The 21,891-nt window shown below is 42.2% G+C and overlaps 1 protein-coding gene across 1 annotated transcript in view; it reads left to right on the top strand.

The window, feature by feature from the left end:
• The first annotated feature begins 7,275 nt into the window (after window positions 1-7,275).
• Window positions 7,276-21,891, top strand: part of LOC115090602 (sodium- and chloride-dependent GABA transporter 2-like) — a 204,260-nt gene continuing 189,644 nt past the window's right edge. The window contains exons 1-3 of the mRNA XM_029599942.1: window positions 7,276-7,344; window positions 11,809-12,027; window positions 18,950-19,084. Of these exons, the coding sequence (XP_029455802.1) occupies window positions 11,814-12,027; window positions 18,950-19,084 (349 nt within the window). The 5' untranslated portion in view covers window positions 7,276-7,344; window positions 11,809-11,813. The remainder of the gene's footprint in view (window positions 7,345-11,808; window positions 12,028-18,949; window positions 19,085-21,891) is intronic.

A 21,891-nucleotide genomic window follows, 5' to 3' on the forward strand; every position in this document is an offset into this window, starting at 1 on the left:
CACATCAGTCTTTCACCATCCATTACATACAGCTCTTTTGGATTACTGCACCCCAGATACATGACTCTGCACTTCTTGGCATTGAATCCCAGCTGCCAAATCTTCGACCAGTCTTCCAGCTTTCTTAAATCTCTTTTCATTCTTTCTACTCCTTCAGGCATGTCCACTCTATTGCAGATCTTAGTATCATCTGCAAATAGACACATTTTATCTCTCAGAATAGGTTCCATTTACCATTACACTTTGTCTCCTATCAGTCAACCAATTTCTAATACACACCACCACCTTGGTGCTCACTCCCAAGCTTTTCATTTTATTCATAATCCTCCTACACAGGACCATATCAAAAGCTTTGCTAAAATCCAAGTAGATCACATTGAGCACTCTTTCTCGATCCAATTCTCTAGTCACCCAATCAAAAAAATCAAGCAGATTTATCTGACAGGACCTTCCCCTGGTGAATACATGCTGCCTTGGTCTAGGATTGGAGATAGCTCACTATCCTTTCCTTCAGCAGAGTCTCCATTAATTTTCCCACCACTGAGGTGAGGCTAAGTGGCCTGTAGTTTTCGGCCTCCTCTCTGCTACCACTCTTGTGAAGTGAGACCACCACCGCTCTTCTCCAATCCTGTGGCACCACTCCTGTTTCCAGGGATCTATTTAATAGGTCCTTCAGCTGACCCGCAAACCCATCTCTGACCTCTCTCAGTATCCTGGGGTATATTTCATCTGGCCCCATAACCTTGTCCAGTTTGTTTGCCTAGCTCCTCCTATACATTTTCTTCTGTAAATGGAGTTTCGTCTATTTCACCCCCATCTACCATCTTGTTAACCAGCAACGGTACTTCTCTAGGGTCTTCTTTAGTGAATACCAAACTTAAATATTTGTTTAATACTTCTGCCTGTTTTCGTACTCTCTACACATAGCTCCTTGTCATCTTTCAATTTCACTATACCTCTTCTGACCTTGCTTTACCTCTTTGGCCATCCTTTCTTCTGTTTGACATTTTGCTTTCCTTATTTCTTTCTTTGTCTCCCTCAGTTATAACAGATATTCTTTTCTGTGTTCCTTTTATTGGGATCCTTTATACTTCTTGAACACTATTCTTTTTCCCTTTATTTTTTCAGCCTCTTCTTTGGTTTCTTTTTCCTCTTACTGTTGTTTACTTTTCTAACACAGATTTGTTGCCTTTGTAATAGCTCCTTTTAACTTTGCCCACTGTTGTTCTACCTAATCCATTTTCTTCCAGTCTTCCAGTTTTTCCTCCAGGTATGTCCATATTTTGACAAAGTCCATATTTTTGAAATTCAAAACTCAAGTCTTCATGTGACTTCAAAACTCAGGTCTTCATATGGCTTCTCTGGGTCCTATTTTCAAAATCAGATCATACCATCTGATGATCACTGATGCTTAGGTGAGCCCCTACCCAAACATTAGAGACATTATCACCATTAGTGAACACCAGATTGAGTATTATACACTCTCTTGTGGGTTCCATTACCATTTGTTTGAACAGAGCCCCTTGAATGGCATCCGTTATCTCTCTACTTCTCATAGATTCTGCAGAAGGGATGCTCCAATCCACATCCGGTAGATTAAGATCTCCAACGAGCAAACACTTCGCCCTTCTTTTCCACCTTTTGGATGTTTTCAATAAGTTCTCTGTCCAGTTCTTCTTTTTGAGTCAGTAGCCTGTAGATCACACTAGTAAAAATGGAAGCACCATCTTCTTTTTTTTTTTTTTTTAGGATGATCCACAATGCTTCTTCTCTACCCCCACATCCCTTGCAATTTAGTTGTTTGGATATTGTTTTTGACATAAAGAGCTACTCCTCCCCCTTTTCTGTCCCCTGTCCTTTCTTACCAAGTTATAGCCCAGATTGGTCGTATCCCAATCATGAGAATCAGGGAACCAGGTCTCTATAACAGCAATGATGTTCAAATCCGCCTCCACCATTAGGGTCTTCAGGTCTGGGATTTTGTCACCCAGTCAACGAGCATTTGTAGCATTGCTTTCCATCTGCTCTTTGTATTCATCTTTTTTGCTTTTTTTGAACTGATTGATTTTGATACTTTCTCTTCCCTCTTCCTATTTTGCTTAGGGGTGACATGTCAAATTCACTGGCCACCTCCTGCCACCCCCACTCTCTAGTTTAAATTCCTGATAATGTATAATCTGAATTTTTCACTTAGCATCCTCTTTCCCTGCCATTGACAGATGTAGACATCCTTACCTTTTAAACTTTTCTTGTTCCATATGTCCATACTTTTCCCCCATCCCAGATTCTTAATTCATCGCAGTAGGAAACTGTGTGACTGTGCCTTAGATCTTCTGGTTTCTGTTGCTTGACTTTCTTGGACATAGGAGGGGGCTGATAGCACCAACAGTGCCTAGGGGTGGTGCAGACCTAACTCCATCACTGACACTTATGAAGCAATCAGAAAAGTCAAAAAAGGCCAAAGGAGATGGAACTGCTCTCCTATAATGAGAGGCTATGTATGCAGCTTGGAAAAAAAGACAGTTGCGAGGGGACATGATAGAAGTTTATAAAATCATGAATGGAGTGAAACAGGTAAATAAAGGATGGTTATTTACTCTTTCAAAATATACTAAAGAAAGGGGACATTCCATGAAACTAGCAGCCAGCAGATTTAAAACAAATAGTTAAAAGGTTTTTCTTACTCAGTACACAATTATGCTGTGGAATCTGTTGCCAGAGGACGTGGTCAAAGCAATTAGCATAGCAGAGCAATTAGCAGAGCAATTAGCATAGCAGTTCCTAGAGGAAAAGTCTATGCTGACTTTTCCTCTAGGAACTTGTCCAGAGGTCTTTTATGCCCTGCTATGCTAATTGCTTTGACCACGTCCTCTGGCAACAGATTCCACAGCATAATTGTGCACTGAGTAAGAAAAATCTTTTGACTATTTGTTTTAAATCTGCTGGGTGCTAGTTTCATGGACTGTCCCCTTTCTTTAGTATATTTTGAAAGAGTAAATAACCATCCTTTATTTACCTGTTTCACTCCACTCATGATTTTATAAACTTCTATCATGTCCCCTCTCAACTGTCTTTTTTTCCAAGCTGCATACATAGCCTCTCATTATAGGAGAGCAGTTCCATCTCCTTTGGTCTTTTTTTACTTTTCTGATTGCTTCATAAGTGTCAGTGATGGAGTTAGGTCTGCACCACCCCTAGGCACTGTTGGTGCTGTCAGCCCCCTCCTATGTCCAAGAAAGTTAAGCAACAGAAACCAGAAGATCTAAGGCACAGTCACACAGTTTCCTACTGCGATGAATTAGGAAGTTCTGAGGCGCACGGGCCATCTTTCCCATCTTTTATATTACATTCTATAAGTTTTCTATCTTTGCTTGTCTGTAGAATGTAATTTTGTTTTTATTGTCTGAGGAAAAGGGATCTCAAGTATCACCACAGGGAGGAGATCTCAGGGATGAGGGGAGGACAAGAAGAGGTTGAAAGGACCAAGGACATGGTGAGGAGAGGGAGGACAGCGAATTGGGGAGGGGAGAGTGAAATGGGGGGGATAGGGATGAATGGTGGTGAAGAAGTTGGGGGGAAATAAAAGGGGGAGCATCGGGAATCTGGGATGGGGGAAAAGTATGGATAAAGAGGTAAGAGGAAGATTAGAGCTGGGAGAAAGGAGAGTTAGGAAGAAAGGAAGGTTCCAGGATCTGGGAACTAGAATAAAAGATCAAGGGAGTGAGGATCAGATTACAGTGGGGGAGAGAAGTTGGGGGTGCCCCTATCAATTTTTATTTTATTTATTTAGATTTATGTTCTGCTTTTCACACTTTTTTCAGCACTTCAAAGTGGATTACATTCAGGTACATGCTTCACTCCTCTCCCACTTGCATCCCCTCTCTAACATCCCACTCAGTCTGGCATACATACACACACATCTGGCATCAATCCCTTTTCTCACACACAAATGCTTTCCTCTTCCCCATCTCTCTCTCACACACACAGATACATCCCCCCCCCCCCCCCCGCCCTGCTGGTCCTCTCTGATCCCATTCCCAGTGATCCCAAAATTATCCCTCTGCTATGTCTGCTCCAGGCTCACCTCCTCCTTTCCTGTCCTCTGCTAGCTGCCTGGGAGGGGAGGGCCTGAATCAGGAAGTAGTAGGCTGTTCTCTGCTGATTGAGATTCAGCACAGCTGGAAGGCAGCAATTCTTCAGCCAGCCTGCTACCCCCAGATTTTTGCCCTCCTAGGCACAGGCCTAGTGTGTCTATAAACAAATCCAGGCCTGATAAGTGTGAAAGGTGTTTGATGTCTGCTAGAAATGCTATCTTCTGCTACAAAGGGAGCACTCTGCCCCTCACCCGCCCCTATTATCTGCTTCTCTTATATAGATAAGTTTATGAGCAAAGATTTAATTTTTTGCTGATTCACTTTTAGGTTAACAACTTCCTTATAGCTTTACTCAATAAAGGCTGCCTCTCCCTCAATTAATACCATATGGTTTTGTGCCTTCCTATAGATTTACAATGGAAGGAGTAATTAAAAACCTTTTATAAGCAGAGTGTGGAAGTATTCCATAACTTATTGCAATAAATAATAATAGGCTGATCAGTAACATCCATAACCAGAGTTCTTAAACATTTACAGCCCCAACATCACAAGTAACTCAACCAAAATCCTCCATTATATGTATTGACTGTCTGTCTTGACTAATTTGTAAGCTCCGTGGAGAGGAAACTGGTCCACTATGAGGTGAAATTAAAAGTCCGATGTGTGCATTAATTAGGGGATGCACGAAGAAGTCGGGCTTGCTCATGTCGAATGAATTTTAAGAGCCACCAAGATATACGCATATCTCCCGCCGCGCGCACATCTCGAAAGTTTTCAAAAAGGGGCGGAGTGTGAGCGCGGTCTGGGCAGCACATGGGCATTTCGGGGCATGAATCGAAAAGGTGCACATAAATACTGATGTGGCCTGGCACATGTCGAGGCCCCCTGCCATGTAACTTTACTTCTGATATGGATGCCGTGTAAGTTAAAATAAAAATAAAACTGGGCAGATCTATAGGGTTTTAAGGGTCGGAGCTAGTGGGGGGGGGGGGGGCCTGCTCTCCCGGCGCGCGCACAGGACACTCTCCTGTGCGCGTGATACAGTAAATTAATTTATTTAAATTAGGCCCGGCAGTAAAAAGTGGCGCTAGGGACACTGGCGCGTCCCTGGCGCCTCTTTTTGGACAGGAGCAGCGGCTGTCAGCGGGTTTGACAGCCGACGCTGAATTTTGCCGGCGTCGGTTCTCGAGCCCGCTGACAGCCACGGGCTCGGAAACCGGATGCCGGCAAAATTGAGCGTCCGGTTTTCGGCCCAACAGCCGCGGGCCGAATTCAAATTTATTTTTTTTTTTTTACTTTTTTTTACTCTTCGGGACCTCTGACTTAATATCGCTATGATATTAAGTCAGAGGGTGCACAGAAAAGCAGTTTTTACTGCTTTTCTGTGCACTTTCCCGGTGCCGGAAAAAATTAGCGCCAACTTTTGGATTGGCGCTAATTTCTGAAAGTAAAATATGCGGTTTGGCCCTATTAGGTATCCCGCGCGCATACCTAATAGGGCCATCAACATGCATTTGCATGTTGAGGGCGCTATTAGGTGCCGTGGGTTGGACGAGCGTTTTCCTTCCCTTACTGAATAAGGGGTAAGGAAAAACGTGCGTCCAAGAGCAGGCTAACGGTGCGCTCCATCGGAGCGCACTGTACTGTATCGGCCTGCTAGAGAGAGACCCTGTAGCCTACCCCAGGTTGACTCAGCAGCACAGAAGCTGCTCATCAGCCTCTGTATCCCCAGGGCACAGGCAAGGACCGGGCTTTGGATTCTTGCTGGAGTGAGGCTCTCTTTATTTCTTTAGTATGCCACAAGTGATGAAGATATTTCTTAGCTCTCAAAAATTATCACCTTCACACATAGCAAAGTTTGCCTTGCCAGAGCTGCAGATTGTTCTAAATCTGTCACTGCTCCTTTAGCTCTGAACTCCACCCTGTTCTTGCATTGCATTTAATCCTTTGGGAAACTCGGGGGCCGATGCAATATTTGTGTGCTGAAAGCGGGCGCTGAACAGTCAGCACCCACTTTCCTAACGCACCCCCAGGCCGCCCCTCCTGGGGGCACCATGCAATATTGAAATTAGCGGTCGCGTTATCAAGGAGCCCGCGAGCGTTGGCTGTCTGCCGGTTAGGAAAACAGACGCCGAATTTATCAGCGTTTGTTTTCCTAAACGACGGACAGCCAGGGGTTCAGGAAATGGATGCTTGTCAATGTGTCCGTTTCCTGCACCTGACTGCTGGCGCTTTTTTTTTTTTTAAACTGTTTTTCAAAAGATTTCTTCCTCCTACTTAATATCGCAACGATATTAAATAAGATGCTGTACAGAAAAGCAGTTTTTTTCTGCCTTGATTTGGTGCCTTCTCTCTCTTCTCCAAGTTTCTTCCTCTCTTCAGCCTCCTATTCCTTTCCCATAATCCAAACCCTTACTGAAATTTAAATTTCCCAGTGAAGAACGCAGAGCCTTACCTGACAAAGCTCACTTTCTGTTTCCTAGTCTTTTTCCCAGCCTCTGTCCCTGTTGCATGAGTCAGATGTAGCAATATGGAATGCATAAGGGGATTACCTAGCACCTCTACAACCCATGTCCAACTGTGGAGTTATCCAGTGCGCTCGGCTGAGCGTACTGTATTGTATCGGCCCCTCAGTTATTGGCAATGAACTTAATCGGATGGGTTCATTTTGGTACTGCACTCATTACGGACAATCCTCCCTTTTCCCTGTGCATAATGGAGAGATGTTACTCGTTCTCCTAAAAGGGAAGTGATTTTGATGCACATATAAATGCATGATATGGTGTGTCAATGGGGGCTGCAAATTATGTCGCTTATGGTATAGGGGACATCATTTTGCAGGGTTTGGGTGCTCAGTTTTGTTTTTCAAAAAGACAGAAGTACTCAGTTTTATTTTGCAGTCCTTCTTGCTCAGCTGCTGTCATATGATATTTCCTGCAGCATAAGATACATCATCCTTAATAACAGTAGTAACATAACTTCCACAATTTCCTCCTACACTGCATTCTTTGGGAGCACAAACAGTTGACTTAGTACTAGTGTGAAACTCACAAGCAATAGCGCCAGTCATCCAGGTTTCAGCCTTTGCCACAGTAACATTTCCCTCACCTTTGGTAAACAGTCATAAATCATTCACCTTTAATAAACGTGCATATGTTCACTCATCTTTCTCCATACTGCTACATCTGACTCATGCAACAGGGACAGAGGCTGGGAAAAAGACAAGGAAATAGAAGGTGATGTTTGTCAGGTAAGGCTCTGCGTTCTTCACTGTGAAATTTAAATTTCAGTAAGGGCTTGGATTATGGGAAAGGAATAAGAGGCTGAAGGGAGGAAGAAACCTGGAGAAGAGAGAGAAGGCACTAAATCTAGGAAGAAAATCATAAATTGCCATGCATCCTGCCACATTCCCTACCATCTTCCTAGATAAGTTTCTAAAACTTGGCTACTTTTAAGGGTATAAGTCGCAGTTTTTTAAATTCAGCTCGGAGGGTGCGACCTATACAAAGGGGTGACTTATTTATGAAGTTTACAAAAAAAAAATAATTGCCACATTTGTTTAAGAATTTTTGGAGACTGGCAGATGGCAGACAAAGGCTTTGTCCCCGGATTCTAAAAGTGTTGACTGGCGAGCCCTGCCCGGGATGTATTAGGCCTGGCGCCGTTTGAGGACACAGGGGTGCCAGGTTTAAATGTGCAGACGGCGAGGGCTTTTGAAAAGATTCCTGACTGTAGTGGAGGCATTGGAATGTAAGTTGATTTTTTTTGCGCTGTCGGGGGATCGAGGCTGATAAATGTTTGGCGGTATCGGGTGTGTGCGCTCATGGTTTGGGTGCAACCTATATTAAGCGGCGACTTATTTATTAAATTTACAAGATTTTTGCCATTTTTTCACTAATGTGACTTATACTCAACAATGTCTTATACTGTGAATATGGTAATTTGAAGTGATCCTTCTGAATGGAAAGTCCACCTGGATGTCTTCGCATTTACCTCCCCAGAAGCTTTGAAGTTGCTTAGCAAAAGGTCTAACTCTTGCTCCCCTACTTCATGCTGGCTCCTCTATAACATTGCTCTCTCTGGAGCATGCACAGATCAGCCCAGGCAGGACCACTACCTATGTTTTTCTTTTTCACCCCTGCCTCATCTTATCAACGGCTACATTCCTCAAGTCTGCAGCTCCAACTTCATTTTGGGCAATTGGCTGTGTAGTCTATCCAGACTCATACAGAGGAGGGGCTCACATACTCATTTCTGGAGCTGCATGTGATTTTAGGGGATTTTCCCCTTTTAGGATCCCTGCTTACTTTTTCCTGAACTTAATTCAGATATCACAGTGATCACCTTTGCCCAAAAGGGCAGGATGTAGCAGTACCACTCTAAACCTGGTCAGCAATTGTCACTGTTAAGTGTGACATCTGACTTTTCCCCTATTCTAGGGAGCAGAACTGACTCTATAGTCCTTTCTCAAGGTGCAGAAGCCAGACTTTATATGTAGGCACAGGATGTTTGCGGTGTAGCATGTCTCTGAAACTGATCCCTTCCATAACACACATTGACTGTCCATAAAGCTGACTCTTACATAACTCATGTTGAAAATATTGGGTAAGTATATGGCTCCCATCTTGATAGTGGTTGTCATAATAGGCCCTACCAGCTTATTCACCTTAGTTTGCCTTTCGTTTGTCATAGTCCATTGTAAGTCTTTAGTATTTTTTTTATTATAATTTTCTTTTTCTATTTAATGCAAATAAAATCATAGCACTTATCTGCTGGCAAATAGTTGCACTGTGGATCCTCCAGCAATGTGCCCTTATGCACCGCTTCATTGAACTTCAAGACATCAACCTGTCTTGACAGTATATTCAAGATGGCATTTATACTTATTATGGCGCCAAAATCTTCACCTGAAGTAAACCCAGAGAGAGTGAGCTTTTTATACACTTTGATTGACATTATAGGTACTGCTTCTGATAGGATCTTCTCAGCAAGCTAAATAATGAAATATGATTCATTCTGTAAATTTAAACCTTGCGGGTACTGTGGTATTTAAATAAAAGGTCCAAAATAGCTCTCTAAGGCCTAGATTCATCAAATTGCTAAAAGTTTTGCATGAATAACTCCTGTGATAAGGAAAAGGGGCATGCAATGATAATTTTACAGTTACCACTCCATGTGCTATTATAGCGCTTTGCATAGTTATTTTATCTCAATGTGCATTAAATTTATCTGTGAGATTTTCACTTTACAAGCTGTAAAGTGCTAGACAGGCATTTTCTTATGGGGGGGGGGCGCGGGGGAGAGAGAGAAGGCCAGCTAATAACTCGAGGTGAGGTTTTGGTGGTGGTTTAGGGTTTTGGGACCAGTTTTACATGCAGATTGAGCCGTACAAACAGCACAGTACACCTCGCTGAAGATTTGACGTCATTTTGAGTGAGGAAAATCTCACAAAGATGAGGTTTCTACAGTGTTCTCTCACCCTAGCTTGATGGACTCTATAACAAGGTACCATCAAGCTAGGACGAGAGAACATTGTAGAAATCTCATCTTTGTGAGACTATGCTCACTCCACATGCTTCCTATAGTGATATAAATAGTTGAATACCGTGAAGGCCTCCCCAGAGGCTCTCTCTCACAACTCTCTCTCTTTCTCTTCTCCTCTCCCAGCCCAGAAATGGCCAAAATGCAATTTGCAATCTTTATCGCAAATTGCATTCCAGCTGTTTCGGGCATATCACACAGCTTAATACCAAGAAAAAAGGTGTAGTTATTTCCAGAAATAAAAACATGTGATAATGCCCCTCATTTTCATTAATCCTGCCCAAACTCCTCCCTGATCCTGCCCCTTTCAAAAATTTGCATTTGCGCCATGCGGTACCGTGATTATTGCATGCGTTGTGGTTTTAATGCATGCGTTATGCCATTATTGTGGGCATTAACGCCATAACGCATTTTGATGAATAACCTTGTAAGATTTAAGCAAGCTTGGTGATTGCCTCCCCAAGGAAAATCAGAAATCTGTTCTAGAATGCCTCATTGCAGATCACTAAATGTGTGCCCCTTATTGAGCAACTTTTAATTTCTGTCAGCTACAGCCTAATTTTCCTCTTAAACCTGCCAATATATGTACTTTGGAACGAAAGCAGTCAATCAAATAGATGACAAAAGATGAAGAACAATTTGTAGAACCTTTGAGCTTTATCATTCTTCCAGAAAGGGGATCTTCCCACACAGTAACTACTATGGTTTGTGCACAGAATGAGCAATGACCATGTTAAAGAGTACGGGCAATCTATGGTTGGCTGGAGGACAGAATTACAGTCTGGACTCCAGTTTTCCTCTTGCACAACTGTATTCTTTTCACACAAACAGAATATAAGGCTGCTTACCTTGTAGTATAACAGCAAAAGAACTTCAATAGGTCAGTTATCTTTAAGGAGCTGCCTTCTCCTTCTCCCTAGGGCCTGTCTTGCTCTCCTCTAAGCCTACACTTTATTCCTGCTCAGAGGAGACACCCTGTACCCAGAATGCCCTGTGTTAAGATGGACTAGGCCCAGACTGCTGGGACCGGTCTATTAAGTTGTTCTGAGGGTTTCTATAGGACACTCTGTCACAGACCACAAGGAGCATGTCCTATTGACGGTGGTGTTTGCAAAGAAGAAATGGAGGGTAAATTTGATTGAACCAAGAAGTCTCTGATACTTTTGCCATGAGAATAAGCAATAGTTGGTGGAATGAAGAAAAAGTCGGATCAAGTTTCAAAGTAGCCCAATGTTTAAAAATGATAGACATGGTCTATGTGTGTGTGTATTTCAAAATATATACCAAACCTGGACCATTTGTCTCATCATGGTCCAACAGTAATCATGTTCTGTCTGCATTTAAAGTTCTCTTATAGACTTTCTTAACAACTGCAAAAAGATATCCTCTTGCCAACAACTTTCAAGATATGTAGCTAATCCTGGTTTCTCTACCACAAGCCCTAGTAGGAAATGGTGCAGAAAAACTGACTTAAGCTAGTAGGACCCACTTCAGTAATTCTAACCCTTCTTGGCAGGAGATGTTAGAACATAGGCTGGGAAATGTAGAAAACTTATAGCAGTATGTTGTTCTAATCCAAGTCTCTCCCACCAAGAGTGAATGCAGAAAGGCAGTAAGGTGTTTGTTACCACTTCTAGCAAATATGTCTGCAGAGATGGTTGCCTGTGTACTAATAATGATGATTTTATAGCTACTTCAGTATCAGCCTCAGATTTTAATCCTCCTTCTTTGGCAGTGGTCTTAATGTAATTGAGTTCCTAATGGGGGGGCTGTGTGTTATTCCCTGCCAAGTCTAAGTCTCAGCCATAAGAGCTTATAGTTGGCTCTTAGCCAAAGGACTGAGAAGTGATCCCTAAAATGCCAATATTATAGAGCTGTGGTTCTCAAACCGGTTATAAAGACCTGTCCATTCAGTCTGGGTTTCAAGATGTCCCCAATGAATATGCATGAGATATCTGTATACGCTGTCTCCAATGTATGCAAATATATCTCATGCATATTCATTGGGGATATCCTGAAAACCGAACTGGTTGAATAGATCCCAAGCACTGGGTTGAGAACCATTTTAGATAATATCCTTAGTTGATTGGAGACTTTTGGAGCATACCGAACCCAGTAAGTGCTGTACTGATATGAACAAAATGATTAAAACAGTGTTTATATTATTTTGAAGGTGTGATGGATAACAAGGTCCCTGGTGCTGTTAGCAATGGAGGAATAACACCTGTTTATCCCCTCATGGAAAAGAAGGAAAAGGAAGCAAACAAGCAGGAGATGATGGAGCGAGGGCAATGGAACAACAAGTTGGAGTTTGTACTCTCTGTGGCTGGAGAGATCATTGGTTTGGGAAATGTCTGGCGGTTCCCTTATCTCTGCTACAAAAATGGAGGAGGTTAGTCACCTTACTGCTCTAGATTTTCAGATTGTAATCACTAATTTATTTCCTCCAGATTATAACTAAACTTCCTTTGTTGTCTCTTTTGAAGTTTCAGAGGGACCACTTTGATTTATGCTATATACACATCTTTTGTGATATTATGAGTCAATATTAATTTGAGTCAATATTGATTTAACTCTGATAAGAGAGTGCCTTCATCAGCATAAAGATCACATAGTCTATAAGCTGCTCAAAGAAAAGTTTCATCACATTGTCAGGATTAATGGCGCTTGAATGAGCAACCATAGAAGGCAGAGGCCAGAAAACTGAAGAAGGAACCACAGGGGATACTGAGGCAGGGAAAGGCCAGGGGATATTTACGCACTGGTTGCCAGGTTGTTAAACACACCTTTAGAAGGTCCCATTGTTTAGCATAGGGTATGACCTCATTAGTGTAAGGAGAGCAACAGAAGAATACCTTTGCTGGATCAGCAGATACCTGAGGTGCATCCTTCGGAACCTCTGCTCACCTGGTCTTGTTGCTACATTTCAGCCAGCTCTGCAGTCCTGCTCCATGGTTTCTACTCTGCTTCTAGCTCCACAGAATTATTCCAGTGTTCTTGCTTTGTATCCGGTTCTACATTCCTGCTCTACGCCTTTGCCCAGGTTTCCTGATCCTGAGCCTGCTCTAGTTTTACAGCTCCATGCTTAGACATCTCCCAAGCTAAGCCTGGTTTTGCCAACCATAGCTCAAACTTCATCCAGCCTCTTCAATTATGCCTCTTCCTAACTTACTGTTCATTAGCAATCAGACGTACCATGACAGCCATGTTTTTGAATCCCCTATGTGTGCATATAGAAGACGTGTTATGGAATAAATATACTCTAAGGACCCTCATTTAGCAAAGAGGTTTAGAGATACAGCATGGAAAAATTCCATAGAGTATTTGCTTATCCAAGATTGGTAGTTGGACATCAATACAGTAAAAGTTGGCCCTAGACTTATGGCAGATCAGGGGTAGATCCTTTTATGTCCTAACAGCTTGTACCAACCCAAAAGCAGAGGCTAGGATAGGATGCCTGGCACTTTGAAGAACTTAAATGACATTCAAACAATGGAGATCCAACTACACAGCCTCAAGCAGTGTTGCATCTGTCGGTCTTCGACGACTTCGCCACACCTACCTCTCTCAGGAGGCCCCCCCAAGCTGGCCAATAGTTCCTTTTGGGTGCAACGAGGATCCCGGAGCGATCGCGCGGGGAATCACTCCGACGTGACGCCGACGTCACGTGCTCCTCGCAAAGGAGCAGAAATGGCGTCCTGACTCCCTGCTGTACCACCAGGGAGTTTTGGTAAGTCTCTGGTGGGGGGGGGGATTAAGGAGGGTGAGGGGTTTAAATTTTTATTTAGGATCAACAATCGCGATTTCCAACTTATTCAACATAGCTATGTTGAATAAGTTGGAAATCTGATCGTTTTCGCGTTTTACATTTAAGTTCAAAACGAATGCACACCCTTAATATACACTAATTAAGTATTTAAATGTTCAAAACACTGGAAAAGCTTAAGTGTTTAGGTCAGGTTATTTTATAATCATCGGGTTTTTATAACGTCATTACTCATGCCACAACATATTACCACTTTTTCATACTTTACTTTTTTTTTGTTTTTTTTTAACTTTACTTGTAATCTGCTTTACATTTCAAAATTAAGCAAGAAAATGTTTTTTTTTTACTTACCTTTTCAAGAAAATGTCCATAGGCAAATCCATGACTCTCTCTGAACTTCTTTCAATGAATGTTTCTACGAACACTACAGCCGGTTAAAGCTGCCCGACTTAAACAGAAGCCGTTCTTAAACAACGCTTATGAAAACAATGCCCGACACCGCTGGTGTTTCACGACCTTCATCAGGGGCTGTAAGCTTCTGCGGAGAAACATATATATCATGAGTGTTTATTCAAAAAAATGAGATTGAAAAAAATACTCACATTTGCGTCTGGAACTAGGATAGCCAAAAACCTTTTCAATGTGGCGTTACAGGAACCGGACCAGCCATCTTTAAAGAGACTGTTTAAAAGCTTGCTTATGGCCTATAGGACAACCAATCAAAAAGAAGCATTTGATTTGACCAATAGGAAACCAGTAGAATTAAATTAAAGACGCCCATTCAATGGTGTCATTCATGCCCTCAGGTGATTCAGTATGTAAGTCAAAAATCCATTTCTGTTCTTTAAAATTTAGAACAGAATGATTGTCACCTCCCCTAATGTTAGGAGGAACTAATTCTAAAATCGTCTATTGAAGATCAAGAAAAGTATGATGTGCTTGCTGGCAATGTTTAACCATTGGAGCTTCAATGTTTCCTGTGTTTAAGCGGCTACGATGTTCTCCAAGTCGAATTCTCATTGCTCTTGAAGTGCGTCCCACGTATAAAAGGGGACAATTACATTGAATAAGATAAACTATGTTTTTGGCATTACAATCAGTGAAAAATCTCTTTTGATATGCTACTCCAGTAATAGGATGTATCCATTCATTACCTGTCATTGAGTTTTGACAAAAATCGAACTTACCACATTGTGCATGATTGCCATTGAAGTTATGATGGTTATTATCTGGCAACGCTGCTCTCACAATCCGATTCTTTATATTAGGACCCCGCTGAAAAGAAATTAATGGTGGGTCCGAAAACACGGGATGCAATTGAAGGATGTGCCAGTGTTTGTGAATACTTTGAACAATGGCAGAAGAACGATTTGTGTGTTGTAACACAAGCATCTTGTGGTGATGTATTTTTTGCGCGATGCATGAGTAATGAGTCTCTCGCAAGTTGTGCGTGCACGCTTGTATGCTGCACGCACAACTTGATAAGGATACCCTCTTTCAAAAAATCGTCACGCCAAATTTACTGCCTGATGTTTAAAATCAAAGACTGAAGAACAGATGCGCTGAAGTCGAAAAAAACTGGCTCACGGGCAATCTGTTTTTAAATGCTCTTGGATGAAAGCTCTGATATTGGAGGAAATTATTCCTCTAAATGGTTTTACGATATGTTGATATCAAAGGGAATGGGCTTGGCACGCGCAAGTTGCACAAATGTGCACCCCCTTGTGCGCGCCGACCCCGGATTTTATAAGATACGTGTGGCTACGCGTGTATCTTATAAAATCCGGCATACTTTTGTTCGCAAGCGCTGTGTTTTAAAATGTACACCTAAATCATTAACAAGATAAAAATCAGGTAAATCAATAGTTATAAAATAATAAATAATTAGGATCTAATATAAATAGTAAAATCAATAAATCATAACAAGGCACAACTACAATATATATTACCGGTGTTAAAAGAAAGTGAATTAAGAAAATAAAAGTTTCTTAAAAAGGTAATAAAACAGAAGGGATGAAATCATTTGTTAGTTAGTATCTGCGTATGCACATTCGAAAAGCCATGTCTTAAGCTGAGTCTTAAATTTCTTAATGTCTGCTTGTAATCTTATCTGGACTGATAGCATGTTCCAGAGTTTGGGGCCGGCTATTGATATCGCTCGATCTCGCACCTGACTTAAGTGTGCTGACTTTAAGGAAGGGATTGTTAATAAGCCCTTATTTGTCGACCTCAAATTTCTTTAGGGGATGTGCAATTATATTGCAGTATTTAGCCATTTGTTTTTTTCACCATAAATAATATTATATACAATGCAAGCAGTTTTATATTGTGTGCAATATATAATTGGTAATCAGTGTAGGGAAGTTAAGATTGGTGTAATATGATCGCATTTTTTGCTTCCCATCAGCACTCTAGTGGCAGTATTCTGTAATACCTGAAGTGTACGTAGTGAGGATTGAGGGAGTCCTAGAAACAATGAGTTGCAATAATCGGTGTTAGCAAAAATCAGCGCTTTAAGAACCATCCTAAAATCATTCACTTTCAGTTCTGATATAGTACTCATCCTTTTGGGAGCGTTAGAAGGATTTGGAGGGTTACCTCTTGGATCATGTCCTCTGAGTGAGGAAGTATCCTGCCTGGAATATGAACTTTATGTTAAATCATAACTTGGGTTAATCAGAAGGCAAGTACCCCTTTTTACATAAAGCTTCAGTCACAAGGGCCATTGCTGGTGAAGTTCAAATACATCAAACTTTATGATTTATGCCTTAATGGGGTTAATAATTATAATCTGAGTTAGTTGTTACTAAGCTATTAAATATTGGTTTGGCAGGTTGATGTGTTGTAATGCCGCTCAGGCTGGTACAGTAAAAGCAGGTTAGGATCAGGTGTTCTGAAATACTGATAGCTAGTAGAGACGACGTGGTGAATTGGTAGCTTGTGTACTTTCTATTCTGATAATATTTTTTTAAATGTCCCTCAGTCCACAGAATGGTGTTCCTTTAGGGTGATCACACCAATATTGTAAGAGAAAAGCACACAATTTTATTATCTCAAATTTTTAAATAATTTAGGAAATGTGCCCTAAAATGCAAACACTCCCTTAAGGAATAGCAACCTTGTCCTTCCTTAGGTTTCCTCTTTATCTTACCTCTTTATTAAGTGATTGACAATCTCTGATGTTTGTTATTAATTTGTCTCTTCAAGCATTAAAACACCCTTTTTTACCTATTCAAACAAGGTGAAGTTTCCTTGCAGTATATGAGTTTAAATGCGCAGTGTTTCCCAGAGAGAGAGAGTAAGATGAAACTCAACATTTTCTGGCGACCACGAAAGGACCTGTAGGGGCCACAGGCAAGACTAGGTGACACCCAGAAGGGGGACCTATTGGGGCCACGGGGATGACTAGGTGACGTACAGCGAGTACACATGAGGTCACGGACGCACGAGGCATGAACAAGATGAAAATCCACTATCCATTGTCCCAGTCGGTGACAAGGTCCTAAGGTGAAATTTCACACACAAATCCTGGAAAGAGCCTGTTTACATGGTACCATACACAGTCACAGCCCACACAGCAACTGCTGTCCTATTGGATGGTGACACAGTTTGGACTCATTTAAAGGACATTCGCATTCCCACGCAAGTAGAACCAAAGGTCTGAAAGAGTGATGATTATTGTTTGGTATCATGATGCAGTTATCTGCTTCCTTTATTAGTTGCTTATATTTCACTATTGTCACCAGTGTTTATCAAGAGAACTTAACACTGAAAGCTAAGTGATTAGTTGTAAATAGTACTAATGCCTCTAATTGTTGGATTTGTACAACTAACCCTGGATCTGCTTTATATGGGCACCCTTCTTGGTCATACCCATGCCAGTAGCTAGCTTAGCGGGATGGGGTTCAATTTGGCATAATGCAACATCTTTTCAACTGTTCACCTGGGACAACACATCTGTTAGCACCACTAAACATAACCCATTTATTGTACGGATTATACAACAGGTGCGACAGTTGTGTTTTTCTAGCAATGGAACACAGATAATTTTAGGGAACTCAACTAATTGTCTATGGTCCAAGATGTACACCCCAGTCATCCCCGACTAAAGAGGGAGTTACAACAATCTCTAGATTTCCATAACTCTAACAAGACCTCCCCATTCACCGAAGCACAGAATATGGGGCTAGCCATAGCAGTTATAATCCCATTAGTTACTGGAGTTCCATTTGCAATCTATGGTACTAAAATACAATGCTGGCAAACCATTTTAGAGGTTATGGCTTATGAGTATGAGGATGCTTTTAACAAAACCATCAATGAATTATCACAGCTGAGGATTTATAGTATGCAGAACTGAATGGCATTAGATTATCTGTTATTATTCCAAGGTAGAGTATGTGCTATTGTAAAAGGCCAATGTTGTGTTTTTGTAGATGATAACTCAGAATTGGTATTGGATTCAATTGAATGCGCCAAAATGGCAGCTTCTGTCCCCAAGTATGACCATTGGTCTACCTGGTAGGAACAACTGGTAAACTGGCTCACATTCCTAGGGGAGATTGGCAGGGGTTTCTTGTGGTTTTCTCTGGTCTTCCTTGTGGTTGTGATAGCGGTGTGTATGTGCTTGCCTACATGTTTACTGCTCGGCCGGCAGGTAATGCAACGTTGTTGGGCCCAAACATACAGTGGTCAGTCATGATACAGAACCTCTTTGCTTCCCTCAATACAGCAGCTGCCCAAGAACAGTACCAGGTGCTGGAAAAGTGACCTCCTCAGGATGAGTCATGTTGACAATGACGGATAAGATCAGAGTACGCCCTCTGACAACCTAAGACAATTGCATGCCCCTGATGGTGATGATTGTCCCAATCATCAAGAGGGAAATGAGGAGTTAAAATCATTGTGACCTTCATTAAAAATGCATAATTGCTAGCAGGGACAGGAACAAAGGCTGTGTGATTGCATTCAAGGGCGTGTGTAAATTAAATGGGTGCAGATAGGAGGATGCCAGACGGAAATCACACGAACAAAAGGAACAAAAGAAAAGCAGAATAAGCACATCTCATGGTGTATGAACAGCCATCCTGTGAGGCCCCCCGGGGGGGGGGGGGGGGGCACAACAGTGTACGTGGCAAGACAGAGCACTCTATATGTGAACCAGGGTTTGCAGGCTATAAAAAAAACTTGCTTGAACACAGAAAAAGGAGCAACACCATTGCCAGAGGAGCAGTATATTCTGTCATTTGGCTCTGTTTGCTCCCTTAAGGAATAGCAACCTTGTCCTTCCTTAGGTTTCCTCTTTATCTAACCTCTTTATTAAGTGATTGACAATCTCTGCTGTTGTATGAATTTGTCTCTTAAAGCATTAAAATACCTTTTATTACCTATTCAAACAAGTTGAAGTTTCCTTGCAGTATATGAGTTTAAATGCACGGTGTTTCCCAGAGAGAGAGAGTAAGCCGAAACTCAACAGATGATATTGGGAAACTGGAGATAAGAATTGGTATGTAAACTATATCAAGCTCTTTGTTGATTTACCTGGCAGGTGCTTTCTTCATCCCTTACCTAATATTCCTCTTCTCATGTGGGATACCGATGTTCTTTTTGGAGATTGCCCTTGGACAGTACACAAGCCAGGGAGGCATCACTTGCTGGAGACGGCTCTGCCCGCTCTTTGAAGGTGAGTTAGATCTTCCAGCAGCCTCCTATTGTTTTAAAATGTAAGGAATTGGGTGAGGGTGCAATGCTGAGTTGTCAATGGCCCTCTTCATCTGGAAATAACCTTAGTCTTTCCGCTCCTTTACAAAGATGGATTCTTTGCTGGTTGTGATACCTTTGGGACCCATATTTGAACTATCCAGAAAGGTCTTGCATCAGTTGAGACATCCTTCCAAATGTTTTAATTTTGTTTTATGTATTGTTCTATTTTTCAATTTTAGTGTTATACGTTTATTTTATTATGTGCTTTTTCTGTAAATTGTTCTGAGTGATATTTTAAGTCTGGAAAGGGCGATTTCATAAATAATTTTACATAAATAAATAAGGATAATCTGTATCCTGGTCATAATTCGGAGCTAATTTAGGGAAGCAATTTTCAAACTGTCAGTAATGAGACCAGGTCTGCATGTAGTTTGTACCTGTGGGCTTTGCATCAAGTTTTAAAACAAAAGGTATATGTGTACGCTAGCTTTGAAATGTGCCATGGGTTCAAAGTACATGCCTACACTTCCATCTGCGGGTAGAGTATCTGCGGGTAGAGTTGAAAATGCTATCTAGACACATACTTATTCTCCACCAAGCTAAACATGGCCCCCTCACCACGCAAATGTCTCCTCTCAGTGTGGCTAAAAGTTTGCACATTGTGAAACAATGCACATATTTTTAGTTGCCTTGAGGGAGAACAGTTTTCCTACAGCTAATTAACATGGGCAAAATGCTTTTTGTCTGGGTGAATCATTTTGAAAATTGTCTTCAGGGAGGGTAATGTAATAATTGTGCAGGTAAGACTAAAGTTTTTGTACACATAGGCCCAGATTTTCAAAAGCCTACGCACGCCGGGCCTATTTTAAAAAGGCCTGGCCATGCGAGTAAGTCATGGGGCTTCGGAAAAGATGCAGGGAGGGGGCAGGGCAGTCCGTGGACTGAGGTCAGAGGCAGGCGCAAAAGGTAATACAAAGGTTGGGGGGGGGGGGTCTAGGTTAGGGCTAGGGGGCGCGAAGGATAGGAGAAGGGGAAGGGAGTTTAGCGAAGGAGGTTGGGAATTTCGGAGAGGCCTGGGAGGGAACGGGGAAAGGTTGTGGGCGTCGTTGCGCACAAGTTGCACTAATGTGCACCCCCTTGCGTGCACCGACGCCCGATTTTATAACATGCACACACGTTATAAAATCGGGCGTCCATGTGTGGGCACTGGGTAGCGTGCACTTCTTTGAAAATCTACCCCATAGCCTTTAGCTAGCAGTTTCAAAGCAAACTTGTGTGTATGAGTTAGCTTTAAAAATGCTTGAGTAATTGATCTGCTACACACATTGATTAACTTGCGTAAAGTTACAGCTCATCTTCAGAGGGTATCTCCAACAGTGGCCAATCCAGGTTACAAGTACCCAGTAGATCTCATAAAGTAGATATAATTCCTGTTTTTCAATCCTAGGCATAGTGTTATGGTTATTGGTGTTTGGGTGGATCCTTGGACACTGTGGCAGCTGACCACGCCCACGGGGGGGGCAGTCCCGTGAGGGACCACAGTGTCAGGCTAGACTCTGGACACACTAACACAGATTGAATCTTTATTTAAACAGTTTTGGAAACCACCAGAGGTGGCAGTAGTGAGTAGTATATGTTGAGCCCGGCTGGGCGAGTATCCCACAGGTCGCTGGAACAGCAGATCCTCTGCTTGGCTGTGCTGTAGTGGAAAGAGACTGAGAGTTATGAGTACACAGTGAGAAATATACAGAGTCCCAGGTAGAATTGGTGCAGGGCCTCGAGGAGCGAGTACTGTGGAATAGATGGTAGTTGTACTCACAAATGGATACAGTTAGTGAAGTCTTCCAAGTAGAGAAGATGGTTGATGCAGGCAGCGACTCAGGGAACATGGGCCCTTGAGGAGCGAGTACCGGTTCCTGAAAGAAGCAGAAGAGGCCCCCGAGGAGCGGGTACCCCGTTAGCAGTAAGAGTTCCAGAAAACAATTAGCTAGCAAAAGAGGTAGGCTTAAATATCCGGGCAGCGTGATGTCATCTCAGGGGGACGCCCTTGAGGTTTGCGCCAATGAGGAAATAAAGACGACGGCGGTGTGTGCGCTCGCGCGCCCTATGGTACCTTGGAGCAGCATGGCGGGAAGCAGCACCAAAGCCGTTCCGGGGACGCCGGAGAGGTCGGCAGACAGACTCTGCGGCAGCCAGTAGTCCGAGGTGAGCGGGAGGAGCCGCAAGAAGAATAAGGTAGGCGGGGCGAAGCCATCACAGACCGGTCGCAACTGATAACAATAACTTTCTTTAGTCCATTTGCCTTATATGGATTTATGGACTTTTCCTCCAGGAACTTGTCCAAACCTCTTTTAAACTCTGCTATGCTAGTCACCTTGATCACATCCTTTGGCAACAGATTCCACAGCTTGATAGTGTGCTGAGTGAAAAAGCACTCTCTACAATTTATTTTGAATCTGCTGGTTGTTAATTTCATGGAGTCCTCTTGTTTTAGTATTATTTGAAAGGGTAAGTAAATGTTCCACCCTATTCATGATTTTATAAACTTCTATCATGTCCCCTCTCAGCTATCTCTTTTCCAAGCTAAAGAGTCCTAGATTGCATAGCCTCTCATCATAGAAGAGATGTTCCATCTAATCCCATTTATCATCTTTGTCATCCTTCTCTGCATTTTGTATAGTTCTCCTATGTTTTTTTGAGATGGGGGTGACCAGAACTTCACACAGTACTCAAAGTGCAGTGAAACCATTACTTGATAAAGAGGCAATATGATATTTTCCATTTTAT

Source organism: Rhinatrema bivittatum, chromosome 4 (assembly GCF_901001135.1).
Source record: "Rhinatrema bivittatum chromosome 4, aRhiBiv1.1, whole genome shotgun sequence".
NCBI lineage: Eukaryota > Metazoa > Chordata > Amphibia > Gymnophiona > Rhinatrematidae > Rhinatrema > Rhinatrema bivittatum.